We start from the raw sequence: 16365 nt of genomic DNA on the forward strand, positions 1-16365 counted from the left end.
CAACCCTTAGTGGCATCAACTTACAGAGGGATCTAGGCATACAGGTCCACAATGGCAACAATGAAAGTGGCAACACAAGTGGATAAGGTAGTCAAGAAGGCATACAGCATGCTTTCCTTCATCAATCAGAGTATACATTTTGCAGCTTAAAGAACTTTAGTTAGTCCACATTTGGACTATCATGTACAGTTCTGGTCGCCACATTACCAAAAGGCTGACGAGGCTTTGGAAAGGTTACGGAAACAGTTTACCAGGACGTTGCCTGGTTTGGAGGGTATTAGCTGTGAGGAAAAATTGGACAAACCTGGTTTGTTTTCACTTGAATGTCAAAGAGTGAGAGGGGCGACCTGATGGTTTACAAAATTATGAGAGTCATGGATAGAATGGATAGTCTTTTTTTCTCGGATAGAAATATCAATTACTCAGGGACATAGGTTTCATGTAAAAGGGGGCAAGTTTAAAGGAGATGTGAGAGTCAAGTATTTTACACAGATGGTGGTAGGTGCTTGGAATGCGCTGCCAGAGGAGATTGTGGAGCTGAACAAAATAACAATGTTTAAGAGGCATCTTGACAGACATATGAGTAGGCAGGGAATGGAAGAACATGGTCCACATAGAAGCAATAGGTCATACAGTCACAGAGTCCTACAGCACAGAAGCAGGCCTTTCAGCCCAACTCATCCATGCTGACCAGATATCCTAAACTGAAGTAGTCCGATTTGCCTTAGTTTGGCCCATGTTGCTCTACACCTTTCCTATCCATGTTCCTATCCAAATGTCTTTTAAATGTGGTAATTGTACAAACCTCTATCACTTCCTGTGAAGCTCATTCCATATATGTATCACCCTCCTAACTTTAAGATAAAGGAAGGTTATTGATGAAACAGATAAAGATGGTTGAGCCAAGGACACTACACTGCATCATTGTGCAGTAATATCCTACGACCTGAGTGATTGGTTCACAAACATCATCCTTTATGCTAGGTGTGACTGCAGGCATGGAAAGTTCTCTCACTGATTCCAATTGATTTTATTTATGTCAGATCTAGTCAAATGCTGCTTTGATGTTTTGGGTATTAACTATCATCTCAATGCACGAATTCAACTATTTGTACAAGTTTGAACCAAGGTTACAATTAGGTCAGGAGCTAACCTCCAAGGCAGAACCCAAATTGAGCATCAAAGGGCAGGTTATTGTTGTTTAAGTGCAGCTTGATAGCACTTTTGATAACACTTTCCACGGCTCCACTCACGATCAAGTGTTGACTGATTATGCCTTAAATTGCCGGATTGGATTTGTCTTGCTTCTTTTGATGTTGGTTCTGATGAGGGGTCCAGATTTGACCCTTAGGAGGACACTAAGTCTGCCACTCCACCCTTTCTGGTAGCAGGGATGTTTTTGGAGTGGACAAAAATTATGCCTGCCTACATATTTTTGCAAAAAGGCTGCAGATAGGAATTGAAGTGATGACTCAGTATTCTTTGTCCGTATTAGAAATCACATCTCTGCTAGTGTTTTTTTGACCACTTGAGGTTAATTACAGCCGTAAGATTTTGGTCCCAGTCAGACTGGTGATGTGAGGTGTCACAGCATGCTGTGACGAATCATCCAAGTTTCAGACTTTGTTATATGTTGATAAATTATTGCTTGTTACTTATTCATGTGCTTTTTGTGTTTAATTAATACTCAAATTACACTAAATACATCAAATATAAACATAAGCATTTAATTTAAAATTTACACATCAATAACATAAACTACCCTTATTACATGTTTTCTTTTGGGTAAGTTATTGTCATTTGGCACACTTTTCTTCAGCACACTTCTTTTTAGGAACACATTAGGCTGAGGGACAGCTGTGAAGCAATTTGGATCTCACAAAAGATGCTAAATAAACACACAATTTTCTTAGCACCTTTTTTAACCTGCAGAGAAAACACTTGATTGAGTTTTGTCACTCAGCTTAGACAATCTATAACATTTTACACTTCTGATATTTTTGTACATATTGATTCTGTCTTTACTATATTGCTGTGACTATCTGAGGCAGCACTCCTTAACTGCTCAGGTGGCCTTCTGCAGAAATGAAGGATAACAGGGACATTGCATGTATAATGAAAAATTGTCAGGCATTTCAATAGCTCTGACAATAAACTAAATAAAGGGACATTGGGTTGAGATGCCATGGGACAACAGATGAATTTGGGCTTAAGGATTTGTGAGAAGTTACTGCAACAATCTCTCATCACAAAAAAATGGACAAGCGCAATCGTGTAACTACTAGGTAATTGTTTGACACTGGCTGGAAGCAAAATCAAACTGAGTGCATTAAAAATTAGTTGTGCCTTGTTTCCTGGCAGAGGATTTTGATGTATGATGACTACATGCTGATTTGGGCTGATGCAGGCAGCCTGTAGACTTCAGATCACTTACTTGTGTGCAGAGAAGTGCTACCAACTGGTTGCACATTCAGAAAGAAGCCCATTGTGTTCATGGCCAGCTCATGTTAGCCAGTACTTCTTAAATGCAGCCCACAGTCCTGGAGAGTAAATGCATTCACTTTGCAGTAGCTGATAGTACTGTAACCGAAGTTGTTTGGGATTTGGGATGAGAACATTCAGTAGAGAAGCAGGCCAGAGATCCTAGGTTTTGTGATACAGCACTGGAGCCCCTGATCCAGCATGTAAAAAAGAGATCATGGTGGGAATTTCAAAGCTTCCACATGCCCAGCCAGCATATTTGCTGTCCAGGAAGAGGAAACATGTAAAGTTGAATGCGTATCACCTTCCTGTTCATCTCCAAACTGTCCTCCTTAATACAGTGGTTGGCAAATGCGGCGGTTAGCCCACCTCTAGATTTATTGATGCCCTTAACTGGTCAATTAATGGCCAGTTAAATATTGGTCTGCCCTTCTGCCACAATAATATGTGACTGAAGAAAGCAGAATGAAAGAGGGCAGCCCCCACTTCACCATTGCAGGTGAAAAGGTGAGATGGGTGTTTCTTCATTGTCAGTACCTTATGTTGATAGGGGGTACTTCCGTCAAGATATTACCCCACCTCCTTTTGCAATTCCATTTTGGCCTCCAAAGTTTGAGTATCCTGCCCAAAGTTTCCCGATTGTTCCTGAACTGAGTAGCCAAGCTTGCCTCTAAGTCTGCTCACTAAGGAGTTTCTCCTCAGCAATGTTTGTAGTCCTAGCCATGGCCACTCTTGAATTCTGGTGCTACTTGACAACATAGATACCAGCCAGTCAAATTGGACAGCTGCAGCTCTCAAGAGTGGGACTTTCCTTCCCTGGAAATGTATTAAGGTTTTAAACAGTGTTAAGGCTGCATTGCACCACCCCGAGAATATGCAGTCGAATATTTTAACAGGGAACCATCAGGCTCTCCAAGAACACACAGGAAAAGGAATGAACGCTTGCACCAATCCAGACCAACTAAAGGAATGTAACTTGAAGAATCTGGTTATGGCACTGCTATGCATTTGGTGATGTTACATGCATTGTGAAGATAACTCATCTGCAAAATACAATTTCTTTTCCATTGTACTACCAGTGTATACACTGCTGAATGCATCATAACCCTGTCACTCATGCATAACCAATCTTGAGCAGTCAGGACTCATGGTTAAAATCAGCTGTTTTGCCAAACGTCACACGCTTAGTCAGTGCTCGCTCCAATATCTAGCACTTTCCACATATTTTCAGGAAAACCAGGAAATTTTGGATCTGAACAACAATGAGATTGTAAGTGTTCTTGTTTGACATGACACTATGCATCATTGATACTCCATGTGCAGGTGGTTCTGCCCCAATGAAAATATCCTCAGTGGCAAATTATTTTGTTGAGATTTGCTGTGTACTAATATGCAAAAAGAAGTCAAATCAATGAAACAAAACAGCTAGGCATAAATGAACTTTAGAGAAAAACAATAAATTCCACAAAAAATAAATAGAAAATACACAATAGCAAATGAATCTCAGGTTACAAGTGGCATTGCATCATTAACTGATTATTAAACACAAAAGTATTGTAGCATATTACAGATAATTATAAATAATCATTGTAAACTCCATGTTACAATCTGACTGTCTCAAAATTAATACCTGCTATGTTTTATCTCAGAAGTAAACATTAAGTTATCACTCTGAAGCAACATTCTTCATTTTTGACATTGGTAGACTCTATCATAGGTATTTTCCATGTTTTGGTGCCATTTTCTGTTTGGCAAATGGTAAAGTTTGCAATTAAGACATCCACATGGTTCTTGGATTTACTGACTGCTGCAAAACTCCTGGAATATTGTTCAGATGATCCCATTAATGTGTTTTTGAGATACATTGCATATTTGATAGTGTTTCATTAAAACTTCAAAGCCTATGTTCCTCCTGCTGTGGCCCCCATGAACACCGTGTTGATTGGGGGTAGAGACGATACCATATTTGTCACCTCTCCAGGCTGTCTGTGTACATCAACTGCATCCTGAGAATCATATTGACTTGAGTTGTTGCTGTACATGCATTGGGAAGAAGATGAAGAAATCACACTTTGCATATGTGAAGCTGTGAAAATAAAAGAAAAAGACTATAATTCAAGAGCAAACTGTGGCACAAATCCTAGAAAGTAGTTCCTTTTCAAATGCAATCGTTTTTTTCCTTAAACTGCAAGAATCAGATTGAAAATGTTATGAATTTCTTTGAAAAGTTGTTTACAGAGCACTTTCAATTATGACACTTTTTTTCCTTAAATTTAAGCAACATTCTTGCTTAGTGTCATTATTTACAATATTGAATAATACCATTTTTATTACAGAAAATGACAATTACCAGTTGGAGAACATCAAGCAAGTTTACTGGAAGTACAATAGATTGATTTTTGGTTTTCTTAATATTTCAACTATAAAGATTAATAGCTCTACATCTATTTGATCTTCAGACCTGTAACAAACAATAAAATATGGCACTTAAAGATTCATGTATATATCTTATTAATAACATTCAGCGACAGTAAGTATTTATTTCTATGCATCCTTTCATTTTTATTGGTACAGAAAATCTGAGCTAGGCTTGGAAATGAGTTTATAGTGGAATTTTTCAGAATGATAATTGGCAAGTGAGAGTGAGTCACCAAAACAAAAGAAAGGTAAAATACAAATTATAAGGTTTTTGGTGTTAATAAAACATATCAATGATAATTAGAAACAACTGCTAACTTGTTACAAGTTCATGAGTTGCATACAGGTTGTCTTTAACAAGAAACGACTTAACTAGCATTATTGCTTCCATGAAATACAGCCCTATACGGAGTTTTTTTCCTGTGAAATTAATTGCATGGTATGCTCTCATTGTTTGGCCGTTAATTAAGGTAACTATAAAAGTAAATTATTTCGAGTCAATAGCTAAAATCACATGTATTATCATAAATCATTCATAACACGAGGAAGGCAAAATGAAGAGGAATAGTTTCTAGGTTTACTGGGGCAACTATCTTTTTGTTTAGAGCATTTAACTAAGGAGAAGGGAAGAAGTCAGAGGTTCTGCTTCCTACTGCTATCTTGTAACCACTTCTGGAAAATGTATTTGTGGAGATGGGCCAGAACAAACCATTGTTGTGCTATAATCGGATGATCTCTTTAAAATTCCTGTGTGGATTCATGGAAAATCATCATTTGGGCAACATACCAGAGGATAGTCATGACATGATAGCTAGGAAAAATTATTTGATATTTCCTCTCAAAAATTTCATAAATGAATACTTTGAAAACTCAAGTGTTCATGGACTATTACATAAATTATACTTAGTTGAGTTTACAATGCAAAATAATTACACGAGGAAAATTTTGTGTTTCCTTAAATTAATTTCAGTTAAGATTCAATGACTAATGTTATTCTTCACTGAAGTCAGAGTTTAGGACTGTAATACATATCAAAATGTGGACTGCTCTTACCCACCCAAGGTCCCACAAATTAAAGTATGCTAAAATAATATGATAATTGGGAAGATAATGAAATAGAACAGCAATGGCAAACAGAAGTAAAATGTATCTAAGATAACTAACAAAAATGAAAGAATACAGATGCTGTAAATTAGAAACAAAAACAGAAATTGCTGGAAAAGTTCAACAGGGCTGGCGGCATCTGTGAAATCAAAGTTAGCATTTCGGGTCCATTTCGAGTTCTGAGGAAGGGTCACCAGACCCGAAATGTTCTCTGTTTCACCAATAACTCTGGCAATATAAACTCAATATTCATTTGTTTCAGAGAACTTCATATTACCTAATTTCATTTGAAGCATAACTTTTTTTACACCATTTTTTTTGGCAGAAAACATTTCTTAATCACTAGCTCTGTATGGCTCATTGTGAATGAATTTTATCGGTAAAATTAAAAAATAATACCACAATTCAAGATATCCAATGTCAAAATGTGAGATAACTGCTGCATTATGTGGTTCAGAAAATGCCACAAAGTGCACCAAGCTTATCAATGTTGTTTGCATTTAACTAGTGGTCTTTAAATGGAAAATAACTGAAAAAACTGCAGGTATTGGAAATCAAAAACAAAAACAGAAGTTTCTGGAAAAGCTCAGTAGGTCTGACAGCATCTGTGAAGAGACATTAGAGTTAACATTTCAGGTCCAGTGACTCTTCCTCAGTTCTAGGTTTTTGTTTCTGATTTACAGCATTTGTTTTTTTTTCTCATTGGCTCATTATGGAGTTTTGCAAGAATGCCTAGCCATATGGTAATGTTAATGTGAAACAGCATTAACGCAATGTGAATGCAGGGTATTAATTTTAGATCCACATTAATGCAAATTGATGCTGTCTTGAATGATATTAAGTGAAGACTTCCTGTACTTACAAATACATGTAAGTGAAGATGGAGTGCTTATTTCCACCACAATATGTTAATTCAATGTCATTACGGTTAGGCAGCTCTTCCTTAAGGCTTTCCTATGATTGGTTGATGCTTTGCAATCACAAAGCTAAAAATTAAAGTATCTTTGTAATGAACACCCATCTCTCAGTGAAAGTTTGAGGCCAATCCACAGTCAACAAACTGATTTGAAAAATCTTGACTTTCTGACAGCTGTAACAAGAACAAATCAGGATCTGGGTTTGCTTCTTCCTTGAGCTATACCCTACCTGCATATCATTGAAAACTGCCAGTTGTTTTGGATATAACAAAAATAGAAATTGCTGGAAAAACTCAGCAGGTCTGGCAGCATCTGTGGAGAGAAAGCAGAGTTAACGTTTCTGGTCCAATGACCCTTCTTCTGAACTGGAATAATTCTGGAACACTTCAGAATAGTTCGGAAGCAAGATCATTAGACTCAAAATGTTAACTCTGCTTTCTCTGCACAGATGCTGTCAGACCTGCTGAGTTTTTCTCGCAATTTCTGTTTTTGTTTCAGATTTCCAGCATCCACAGTTCTTTGTCTTCTTTTGGATGTATATTGTTTGCAGATAAATAGCTGTACAAACAGGAGAAAACATTGTAACTTTTGCCAGTGAAGATAAGTGGAGGTAATGATTTATGTTGTCTTTTGTCTATTTAGTAATTCAATTGTGATTTAATAGATTTACTTTTGACCAAAATGAGAGAATCAAGAGAATAGCGTTTGGGTTTATTTATTTCCTAAAGTGAAAACAACAATCATAAAAATGGTAATTAAAAATAACTGCCTTCACAGTTAGGATAAACACAATCCACCAGCTAAACCAAATTTTGTTCATGAAGTTCAATAAAATGATGAAATGGAGGGACCAGTAACACAAAGTGATAGTGCCTTAGATATCCACTTGCCATAATACTGAGCATGGAAGCTTGAGGCCATCAATTTTCCTAATGAGGTCAAAATAACATAACTCATTCATCTCAATTAGTGCACGGCTCATTACGATGATATCAAATGTCAAAACTACAAAGCTTTTCCAGATACTATTGAAGTACTATGCCTACACTACACTCATGCTGTGTCCATTTCGAATTGGTGTTTAGCAGAATTACCTAGTAACCAATTAAAATAGTTGTTCTGGATTTCCTTTGGCATCTGCCACCGCTCTGTCCATCAACTTGCTTCCCCCACCCTCCCCATTTTATTCAACCTTTGCCCAATTTTCTTTTACCACATTTCACTGCTGTTTTGTTCGCTCTCCTTCTGCTTCACTAGCACTATCCCATAACAACAACTGATAAGACTATTATTTGCAGGATGAATCAAATTCATCTAATTAAAAAAGGTGAAGTAATCAAGCTTTCTCTTTTATTGTTCTTCTCCAAAATATAATAGATCTCATTTTGTTTGACATTAAACATTGATAAATATCTTTATCTTTACATTGATTGTATCTGAATTATAAAATGCCAACTTAATTTCCTGAAACATATTTATTGATTTATAGTCTGTTTTAGAATCTTGTACATTGAGTGTAAAATCAGACAAACATTTGACTTAAAAGCTAAGCATAGTTAGCATGTTAGCTCACTCAGTTAAATAAGCATCATCTTTACAGCACTATTAATATTTTGTAAGGAAGGTGGAAATTCTCGTCTTTTATGGAATGAGGTGGTGAAATATGTCTCAAAGAGGATCTATGAGCATCAAATCAAATCTACCTCTGCCAGTTTTCCACCAGCCTGCCATTCTGGAACTTGGCGAGGGACAGTCCAGGGAATCACAGCAGGTACGCCACTAAACAACTCCAGAAATGCTGATGTCTACAGACAGAAGCGATAAATAACACCTTGATCTGTATTTGGGTTCCCACCAGTCTTAAATCTCCAGTTTTGATTACTGCAATTTAGCCAGGTAAACTGAAAACATCGAAAATTGTGATGTGTTTCACTTTGAAGTCTAGTTATGTAATTTAGGAAGATTTTGATCTTTATTGAGAAACCGCTATCTTTCAGTAGTAACATGTCACTAATCTCTTGCTATAAATTCTGTGTCTTATGATCCTCTTCCAAAGCTACTTGATGAAAGAGCAGAGCTACAAAAGCTAGTGCTTTCAAATAAACCTGTTGGACTAAAACCTGGTGTTGTGTGATTTTAACTTTGTCCACCCCAGCCCAACACCAGCACCTCCACATCTTATCTTCTAGTAGTAATGGGTCTAGGTTTCATTGCTCTACAAGTTTAACAACTGACTGTGGTTTTACTATGTATCTATTAGAGTCATAGAATTATACGGAACAGACCCTTCAGTGTAACTTGTCCATGCTGACCAGATATTCCTGAAGAAGGGCTTATGCCTGATACGTCGATTCTCCTGCTCCTCGGATGCTGCCTGGCCTGCTATGTTTTTCCAGCACCACACTTTTCAACTCTGGTCTCCAGCATCTGCAGTCCTCACTTTCTCCCAGATATTCCATTTGCCAGCATTTGGCCCATATCCCGATAAACTCTTCCAATTCATATACATCCAGATGTTTTTTTAAAATATTGTAATTGTACCAGCCTCTACACTTTCTCTGGCAGCTTTTAGCATACTTCCAACACCTTCTACATGAAGAAGTTGCCCCTCATGTCCCATTTAAATCTTTCTACTCTCACCTTAAACTTATGCCCCTAGTTTTGGACTCCCCTACCCTGGGAAAAAGAGAAGGGCAAAATTTTACCAAATCTTTGAAGTGGCTGGCTAAATGGCACAGGAAGGCATTGGAAGGTGCTAGTTTTCCAGCAGTGAAGGGAGCAGTTCCAATTCCTGCTTGGAGGCCAACTGTGCCACTTAAGCTCCTCCTGCCTCCACAGGCATTAAGCCCACATTTACAGAACCCATTGCTTCATGGTAAGACTGCCAGGATTCTCAGGTCAGATAGTCTTTGAGAAAAGAGGAGATTTTGTATTACTTTTTCTAGTGTGCTGACTCAGGCAAGTGTCCAATAAGTACTCACAGTGGAATAATCACTTGCTGCCACAAGAGATCAGGTGAGCCTGCCTAACGGGCAAGCTTTGGAAAGACATTAACATTTTGGACACTTTTGGCCAAGAGAGAAGCCCTTCAACAGCAATGGCTGGCACTCATGGCCCTGTCTCACCGGGCACCTCACCCATCTCACTAAGGATCTGCATACCTAGCCTTGACATCTCCACTGCTGAAAATGTGTTGCTGGAACAGCGCAGCAGGTCAGGCAGCATCCAGGGAACAGGAGAATCGACATTTCGGGCATAAGCCCTTCTTCAGGAATCTCCACTCCCATTTAAACTGACTTTGATGGCACACAGTCATCAATGTACCGTCATTCGCTAAATGCTGCCTCAGTAATGGCCACCACTTGTAATAGTACTGTTCAGCTGCTAGCCTCTGGCCTGTTACTCTTGATGGAAGTGGCTGTTGCTAGCTAAATCTGGCCCACCGACCCACCAAATGTTGGAAGCAGTTTTGCCACAAGCTTTCAGACCCAACAGCAGGACTTCTGTTGCCTCTGCGATATTCTGACCGCTATTGGAAATTAAATGTGACACTGCTGGAGCACTAGGTCTCAGACATATGAATCAGGATCATTTGAGTAACATTGTCAGTTCAGAAGTGAAGTGTATGATGATGTTCAGCCATCTGATGCCAGTCAACTGGGTAAAGGACATCTATCATATGTTTTTCACCATTCAAACACACGAATGACATTAACTTCACCAGTGGAGACTCAATTATGCTGCTGACCCTAACAAAAAATAATGCTTAGATAGTGTTTGGGGAATGTGCTCAGAAGTTTTAACCTGGTGATTCAAAAAGAAGGTTTCATGTATTACATTTTGTGGGGTGCCTAGTCAGCAAGTGTCCAATAAGTACTCATAGTGGAATAAGCACTTGCTGCACAATTTAGATCATGTGACCCTGCCCTGGCACAAGATATTATAACAGGATCTTAAAGGAAGTTAATCAGAGTTTGCACCATTGCACATCTGCAGGCAGTGTGTTTGTTATATTGATGCTCATTAACGTAGGCTAGACATGACCACCTTTATCCATATGGAGAATGGCAGATTGATTAGGAAGAGTGAGCATAGTTTTCTAAAGGGGAAATCATGCTTAAATTGCTGGAGTTAATTGAAGAGGCAATAGAAAGACTTGATGACAGTAATGCTATTGATGTGATGTACATGGACTTCAGAAAAGCATTTGATACAGTGCCACGCAATAGTCTTGTGAAAAAGGTTGTAGGTCATGGTATAAAGAGCCAGTAGCAATATGGAAACAAAAAAAAAATTGGTTGAGTGACAGGAAACAGAGTAATGGTCAATGGGGTATAATGGACTCAGTAGTGAGAGCCTTGCTTTTTTTTTAATGATCTGGAAATTGGTGTGCAGAGGACAATTTAAAGTGTTGTAGTAAACTTGGAAGAAGTAAACTGTGAGAAGGACAGTGTGAAACTGCAAAAGGGCATTGATAAGTTGGTGGAGTGGGCTGTGGATAGGGGACAGATGAGGTTCAATGCAAAGAAGTATGAGGTGATGTACATTGGTCAAAAGAACATTGAAAGGCAATATAAAACAGAAAGCACAATTCTAAAGGGGGTGCAGGAGCAGAGGGACCCATATGCACAGATCATTGAACATGGCAGAATAAGTGGAAAGAACATGCAAGCAATCAAACAATGTCCTCAGCTTTATTAACAGAGGCACGGCGTAGAAGAGCAGGGAGAAATGTTCAACTTGAAAAAGATACTTGTTAGATTCTTAATTACATTATTATGCACAATTATGAGCGCCACATTACAGGAAAAATGTTTCTAGGAATGAGAAAGCTCAGATATATGGATAGGTTGAAGAAGTTGGGACTGTTCCCCTGAAGAGAAGAAGTCTGGATAGGGTAGATGGATAGAATCTGTTCCTGCTCGTAAAGTAATAAAGAATGAGATGGTTTCGATTTAAAGTGATGTGTAAACAAAACAAAGGCTTTGTGAAAAAATTACTTCTTTGCACAAGCAGTAGTTAAGGTCTAGAAAACCTGGAAATGTAGCGGAGGCGGGCTCAACTAATGAAGTCAAGTGGGCATTGGATGTTTATTCAGATTAAAATGGTGTGTAGGAACATGGTGAAAAGGCAGGAGATTGGCACCAGTTACCAGAATCAGTTCAGACAGGATGAGCCGAATTACCTCTTTCTGTGCTGTAACAATTCTGCAATTCTGAAGGAATTCATATGAATCAAAGACAGAGTGGGTCTGGGAAGAGTTGCCCTGTTTAGCTAAGTAGCCTGACCCTCTGAAGAAAAGTATATATTTAACAAATCACCTGACACAAAGGATTGGTTTGGAGGTCAGAGATTTCAATACATATCTCCTGTGCCCACTGGTGAGCAGGGACTGATTTTCCAGTGAGATCAGCCCAGAGTGCTCTGATGGGTTCAATCTTGCTGTAACAATTAGTTTTGCAATCCATATTGTTTGGGTCAATATGTAGACATAGATAATTATACATGATCACTATGAACTAAAACATAGAAATAGTTTAAGGTGTGATCCTTATTTCATCAACTCACCCACAGGAGCTCGACAAACTAATGATGAAGAATCTGCATAGTATGATCCTGCCTGTTTTCTTCCATTGTCATCCAGAATGTTGAGCGGATCATGGATGTCATTGTAACCAGCTACCGATCGAATGCTGCTTACACTACTAATAACAGATACATGTTGGTCAATCATGGGCCCCAATCTGTGGGATTCTGGGTAGTTGTTGTGACTATAGTAACCTGCAAATGAAAAAGAAAACACATTGAATAAAACTTGACCCTATGGACTTGATTTTCAATTCTGGGTTTTAAATCCCAGAATTTCTAGGCCCAACAGTGCACTTTGCTAATAAGAATATATGAAATAGAAGTAGGAATAGACTAGTTATTCCCTCAAGTCTCCTCTGATATTAAATAAGATCATGACTGATTTAATTTTGGCCTTAACTCCACTCTCCTTTCTGCCCAAATAACAATCAGCTTCCTTGCAGTTCAAACATCTAAGTTAACCTTTGATCCAGCCTCTCCTGCTTTCTAGAAAAGATTCCAAAGAGTAACAACTCTCAGAGAGTAAAATTTTCATCTCCATTTTAAGTGAAAGACCCTCTACAGGGGAACCTCGATTATCCAAATCTCAATTATCTGAATATCGGATTATCTGAACAAGGTTTCAAGGTCCCGCATCAAAGAGGTAAGTATACTGTATTCGGATTACAAAGAAACACAAGCAGTTCAAGCATCAGCGACTGGATTTTTTTTAGGTAAGGGTTGTTACACAGCCCTTTACAAAAATAAATGTTTTACAGTGTTCCAGTCACTTTACTGGGCTGTTCATTTATAAAAAAGGTTAAGAACATAAACGCATGCGCGAGGTGGGGCTTCTGGCTTTCTATCACGATACTGAGTTCCCGGAAACTGATGCTGGAAATAGTCTTGCGACTATAGAAACTATTCAGGACCGTGTTTACTGTAGGGATTTCATGGTACGGGTTTAGTTTTTCTCATTTTAACCTATAATTTGCAGACATTAGTTTGTTTAAATGGCAGACTCATTACAATTATAGATTTGAGACAAATTCTCCGGTAGAGCACAGCGTTAGATTAGTATGGCTTCCTCTGTTCAAACTAAAATCGATTATCCAAATAATTAATTATCCGAACAAAATAGTGCCCGCCCATTTCGTTCGGATAATTGAGGTTTCTCTGTATGTTAAAATTGTACCCTATCATATAATATATTCCCTGCTGAGTTCTATAGGGAAGTGGGAGATGCCCAAGTGGAGAAGAGGAGTCAGAGGCAGATAGCAGCCATTATGGGACCTGACATTGCTTGACCAACTAAAGAGTAGGCAGGAATTCAGAGGGCCGGGACCTCCCTGATTACAGAATTTGCCAAACAATACTACTTCCCATCTATGGCTGCAAAACGCTTGGTGGCAAAAGAAAAGTTTCTACTTTTCAATAAAATTGCAACTCTCCACTTTAAACAGATAGTTGCGCATCAACTGACATTACATTATTTGGATTTCAACATGAACAGCTAGTTGGGAGAGGAAGGGGGAGGAGGGGTGGTGAGCAAGATGTAGAAATGTGAACATGAAGATAAGAATTTTAAATGTGAAGTCAGCAAAACGTGGATGACGGGGTGACCAAGACTTGTTATATGACAGGATATGGACCAGTTTTTATTTTATACCCTCCCCCTATTCACAGTAACTATAGCAGAAGATTTGCATGCTCATTTGCTTTATTTTAATACAGTACATAACTGAATCTCTGGAAGATAAAAGAACAAATAAGTCAAATAACAAATTGACTGGCTGCCCCTGCCTCATCGACAAGCTCCTCAAGGAAACTAATGAACTGCTAACTGGAAACAAGATCCTCTGTTCCCTTTGAAGACTGTGTTGTGTTCTGGAAACATTGGGATGCAGTGATAGCTTCCAGAAACAAATTTTCGATGCATGCCTAAACCCCTGTTTGCCCATAACCTTTGAAAATTCAGGCCAAGAGTCCACAATAAATTGGCTGCAGCTCGGGCACTAGGTGAGTGAGGTGAAAATCTGTGCTAAATTCAGTGATACTAAATCTTGGTCATCTTTCAGGGATCAATATTTCTGCCTTTCTTCCACCTGTTTCTTTCAGTATTGTTAACATAATATCATTGACCAAATTTGCCACGAGTCATGGATGAGTTGCTCTTAGGCAATTCAAGCCTGTTTGATTTCCTCTTAATTCCACCCTCAGTTGTCTGGCTGTGTGGAGTTTGCACATTCTCCCCATGTCTGCATGGGTTTCTTCAGGTGCTCCAGTTTCATTGCATAGTCCAAAGATGTGCAGGTTAAGTGGATTGGCCATGATAAATTGCCCATACTGTCAAGGGGTCTGCTGGCTTGGTGGATTAGTCATGAGAAAGGCAGGGTTACCGGGATAGGGTAGGGGGATGGGTCTGGATGGAATGCTCTTCAGAGGGTCAGTGTGGACTCAATGGGCCAAATGACTTGTTCTCACACAGTAGGGATTCTGAGATTCTGTGATTAAAACATCAGGCCACCTATTATTCAGTAGGCAAGCTTGAGCAACCAATTTCTGGTACCAGTCAGGGAACTGTTTTTGAACCTACTGCTGTCATACCAAGCTCCTAGAGCTATGAAAAAGATCTGCAGCCAGAATTGTCCTTCCTTATCAATAAGTGCAACAAATGAGTGCTGCAAAAGATGCTGCCTCTGTTCCTGCATTAAGTAGCAGCTCAGGGAATGAGATTGCAACAGTGTCCATTTGAGGGTCTAGGTCCGGATAATTAGCTCAGTCCCTGACTTACAGATGACATATTTTTGACTGACAGTTTGTCCTACTTACGAAGGGGACGGAGGAGGATCTGCCCAGACTGGGACAAATGCCCTTCTCCCCACCTCTTCCGATCACTAAACGCCAATAACCAGAATCAGAATCTACAGCTGACTCAATGGATGGTCCCCTTGGATGTTCCTGTTAAGGGCATGGGTGTCCAAATTGGTATTCTACTTCCAGCGTTTCCCACAAGGGGCATGAAATCTTCTCCATTTGACCAGGTTGGCTTTTAAAAATGTACAGATCAATTAATGGATTAATCTGAATTCCCTGTTGCCTCTGCACTTGGACCAGAATCAGCAAACTTACTAACAGTAATATGTTCCTTTCCTGATGGCATTTTGGATGTACCTACACCAAATGGATTGCAGCATTTCCAAGAAGGCAGCTGACCACCACATTCTCAAGGGCAACTAGGGATGCACTATAAATGCGAGCCTAGCCAATGTCACTTATATCTCAAAATGAAAGAAAAGCTAGGTTCACAATTAAAAATGAGGGAAATTTATCATTTCACTACAAAAATTATGTCATTCCACTTGTTAAGAAGATTGACAGAGAGAAACCAAGGGGAATTACAGAAGAATCAGCCTAACATCTGCATGAGCAAGATTTTGGCATCTACAATCAAGGATCGAGTAACTGACTACTTCGAAAAAATTCAGTTAAATCAGGGAGAGTCAGCATGGATTCGTGAAGGGTAGGTCATGCCTGACAAATGTCAATTTTCTGAAGAGCTGACAAAGGTGTTGGACAGAGATTAGTCAATGGATGTTGTTTACATGGAATTCCAAAAGCTTTTGATAAAGTCCCACATAAGAGACTTCTAGCTAAGGTGGAAGCCCACAGAATTGAAGGCAAATTACTGACACAGATAGATGGATTTTAAAATATGTTTGAGGTTATCCATTTCGGACAGAAAAACCGTGAATCACGGTTTTTTTTGGAAGGCACAAAGTTAAAAGGAATGAATGTTCAGCACAATTTGAGATTCAGGTGCATAGCTCTTTAAAATTCCATGAACAGGTGCAGAAAATAGCCAAAAATCGAATCT

The 16365-nt window shown here is 38.9% G+C and overlaps 1 protein-coding gene across 2 annotated transcripts in view; it reads right to left on the reverse strand.

The window, feature by feature from the left end:
- Positions 1 to 3576: 3576 nt before the first annotated feature.
- The window catches only part of rfx6 (regulatory factor X, 6), a 92083-nt gene continuing 79294 nt past the window's right edge, over positions 3577 to 16365 (reverse strand). For both annotated transcript variants that reach the window (XM_043684550.1, XM_043684545.1), the window contains exons 18-19: positions 12489 to 12701; positions 3577 to 4567 (exon numbers count right to left, since the gene is read on the reverse strand). In XM_043684550.1, the coding sequence (XP_043540485.1) occupies positions 4383 to 4567; positions 12489 to 12701 (398 nt within the window). In that variant the 3' untranslated portion in view covers positions 3577 to 4382. The remainder of the gene's footprint in view (positions 4568 to 12488; positions 12702 to 16365) is intronic.

This window comes from Chiloscyllium plagiosum, chromosome 3, assembly GCF_004010195.1.
Source record: "Chiloscyllium plagiosum isolate BGI_BamShark_2017 chromosome 3, ASM401019v2, whole genome shotgun sequence".
In the NCBI taxonomy this organism is placed as follows: Eukaryota; Metazoa; Chordata; class Chondrichthyes; order Orectolobiformes; family Hemiscylliidae; genus Chiloscyllium; species Chiloscyllium plagiosum.